Source organism: Puntigrus tetrazona, chromosome 15 (genome assembly GCF_018831695.1).
Source record: "Puntigrus tetrazona isolate hp1 chromosome 15, ASM1883169v1, whole genome shotgun sequence".
Taxonomy (NCBI): Eukaryota; Metazoa; Chordata; class Actinopteri; order Cypriniformes; family Cyprinidae; genus Puntigrus; species Puntigrus tetrazona.
In genome coordinates this window covers 5,221,189-5,224,781 of record NC_056713.1, presented here as the reverse complement: position 1 = coordinate 5,224,781, position 3,593 = coordinate 5,221,189, and the positions used below count along the sequence as shown (strand labels likewise).

The window sequence follows — 3,593 nt, the reverse complement described above, 5'->3', positions numbered from 1 at the left end:
AAAACCTCTGTCATACCCATGTCATTAAACAAATTTGTGTCCCCTATAAACCACAAAAAACAGCAGCACACACATACACATTTCTTTTTGAATGATGTTTAGCTATAAACAAATTTTGGGTGGAGCGTGCACTGATAATTAACCCAGCTGGCTTCTCCTTTCCTAATCACGGCATTATCCAACCCAGAGCAAGAGAAGCCTCCTATAAATTCAGACAATCCTCTTACTCTTGATATCTTGTTCATAGCATCCCTCCACCATCCCAATCTCCACTCCTCCTAGACGGCAAGCCCTGTCTGCTTTTCACGGACATGAGGAAAAACTCTGGACTCAGTAGTCTGCCGGAGTTCTGAGTCCTCTCCTGATAGCACACCAAACACGCTTACTTTAACCGTTACTATAAAATTAATTATATGTAAGTGCGAACTCGTGAAATGTAATTTCATTCAGTGATCTACATCAGAATTTTCATCTGAGCCTTGACCTCAGTCTACAGTGTCACATTATTCTTCAGAAATTGTTCTAATATGTTGATTTGCTATCAATGCTGTTCTTTTTAGCTTAACTCTTAGACTCTTTTTGTTGTTGTTTTCTTGTCCCATATGTCCTATTTTCAGTTAATTGTCTAATTGTATTCCAGGTGAGTTCAGTTAACTATGTCATTTACTCACAGAACCTGCTCCCAATTGGCTCCTAGCTCCCTCCTCTGCTTTGGTCTGTGGTCGACCATCCGCCCAGCCTCGGATTCCACTCCTCCAGCTTCACCTCATCCCTCCAGCTCTGTCAGGCTCCTCCATCCCCAGCTCCACCTCGGTCCTCGCTTTTCCGTTCTGTTTTTGGTGCAGAGACACACCTTCTGGGAGGGGGCGATATGTCACGTAGTTGGACTCTTTGTTGTTGTTTTTTTGTCCCATGTGCTGTGTGTGCCCTACCTTCAGTTAACTAATTGTATTTAGGTGTGTTCAATTAATTATTTCATACTTTAGGCTTCATAAGTTCCTGTTTGCCCTTTGTTAGATCGTCTGTTCACATCTCTTAATGCATGTGGTTATAGTCTGTCCGTCTGCCTGTCTGCCTGCCTGTATGTTTATTTGCTCTTTCTCATCTGAGTGCTCCTTCTCATAACATCTGAAGGGAAACAAATTCACATTCAGATCTTTTTCCATCTGTTCTGCAAAATGTAAATGTGTGTATATTTCTGTAAGTGTGAATATTAATCTCTAACAATAGTCAAAAGCATTCCCAAGAACATGTACGCCGGGCTGCTTGCAGCTAATGGAGGTTTGTTTATGATCAGATTAGGTGCTTATACACCCTTTTAAATAAACAATGTCAAGATATGATATATTCTATTATAAATTAAGTAGATTTTATATGGTGTCTATTGTGTGTTATAAATAATCATACTTAAAATCCTAAAAAGTAAATATTATATTGTGATATGAGATATTCATGAGATGTCATTGTAATGCCTTAAAAATACCCTTATAATGTATTATAAACACAGGATTTGTAGAAAGGTTTACCAAAACATTGTGAATGCAGTTTCATTCTTCCCCCTAAACATTTGTTTAGAAACATATAAATTAATCAGACAACTATACAATAATGGAAGTGGTTGTCCCATTAACACCTTCAAAAAAATATTTCTTTGGTTTTCTGCTTTAATGTAATTTGTTAAAATATTGCCACACATTTTGGACATTTTAGCATTTAATTTGCATATGTTATTAGTAACAGCATGGGTGTTTCAATGGCTAGTATTGTTGCCTCACAGCAAATATATCATTAATACAACAATTTTCAAAGTCATCATCAGCAACATGACAGTTAACCTAAATCAATAGTTTAATACATATGACATAATGTTTTATATGGCTGAAAAAAAAAACTAATAGCATCACAATTTATATAATTATTTTCTTAACAGAGGAGGAAAAATGCTTTTTCAAAAAATGTCTTAATCTAGTATTAGAGTGTTTAGGATAACAAAAAGCTACACTTGTGGTTATTATTTAAATGTAAACATATTATACATATTTTTAATAAGAAAATCTTACTCAAGTATTTTTTACTTTTTTAAAAAGAAATAAACAAAAAGTCTCATTACTTCTTTCCGCAGTTTTGTCAGATTTAGTCCATAAATAAGGGGTTTAATATGGGAGAGGAATTATTAAAAATTCTAGAGCCATGAAATTCCGCAAATCTTGTGGCAAGCTTTAGAACCATGGGCCGAGTGTACAGCACATCAAAAAGCAAAGCAACAGTCACATTGATAAGCAGCAAAGCAGATGTGGTACACAAGTTTGCATGAATTTGTTTCTGCCCTCTGTTGACTTTTTTTGCATTTTCCAATCAAGTGTATAAGAGCAAAATATCAATACTGCATGTCCAAAATATATAATAATAATTACATACCCAATCACATTATTTACTGTTGTAGAAAAACAAGAGAGTTTAACAACTGACCAGTTTTCACAATATAATTTTCCAATGCTAGAGCCACATAAGGTTAGCCTTGATGTTAATACAACTAAAACACACATGCAAAAAAATGGAGTCAGCCAGCAGAAGAGGATGCATTGAAGAATCCTCCTGACTAGTCATTACTGAATGATACTCCAGTGGTCTACATATTGCCACATATCTGTCATATGCCATCACTGTTAATGTTGAAATGTCACACAGAACAGATGAATAAATTACAAATATCTGAAACAAACATCCAGCATAAGAAATCATGTGATAATGGGATAATAAATCATACAGGAATTTAGGGTAGAATCCAGCTGTGCCATAAAGTCCATTCATACACAAATTGCATATAAACACATACATTGGCTCATGAAGTTTCTTATGTGAGATTACAGTGTAAATTATGGTCACATTACAAAACACAATTAATGGATAATACAATGCAGTCAAGGAAAAAAACACAAATCTGTTTGTCATGGTTTCATTTAGTCCAGAAAGTGTAAATACTAAGACAATGGACTCATTCTCTAGTGGTGGCTGCATCTGCAATAATATGCAAAGACTAATTATAATAAAGTTATTTGTAATTCGTTTGAAATTAATTTGGGATTAATATATATATAAAATTAAACAAAAAAATCTTACCGCTATCTCTGTTTGCATGTTTGACAAAGTGTTCTGTAGAAGGTTGGTTTGGTTGATATATATGGAGGCTGATCTCATGCTAATTAGCTTGTTTACAAAAAAAAAAATGGATACACTTGTAAAGAAACACTCTTGGGGAATGTTAAATACAACCCATGAAAATCAGTTACATTTTATTTAAATATATTAGTTAAAAAGTAAAATATTAAATATTAGGTAAATTCTACTTATTGTTTATAATAATAACTGCAACACAAAACAATAAAGTAATATATACCCAAAATATTAGCTGTATATTAAAATGTATTATTAAATATTAAAATATTAATATTAATATTAAAATGTGTGCATACATGATCCTACAGCTAGGAGGACCCACCTATAACAAACAAATGTTGAATCAATGCTAAAAAGAGTTGATTTGTCATAATGTTAATTGCATTGAATCAACACAACTTTTCCAGTTGCAATTA

General features: G+C 33.5%; 1 protein-coding gene across 1 annotated transcript; it reads right to left on the bottom strand.

Annotated features, from left to right (window-relative positions):
• Positions 1 to 241: 241 nt before the first annotated feature.
• Positions 242 to 3,018, bottom strand: LOC122359364 (olfactory receptor 1D2-like). Its single transcript, XM_043259655.1, is given in 3 exon segments — positions 242 to 361; positions 2,385 to 2,600; positions 2,602 to 3,018. Coding segments are annotated over 3 exon segments (753 nt in total).
• Positions 3,019 to 3,593: the final 575 nt, after the last annotated feature.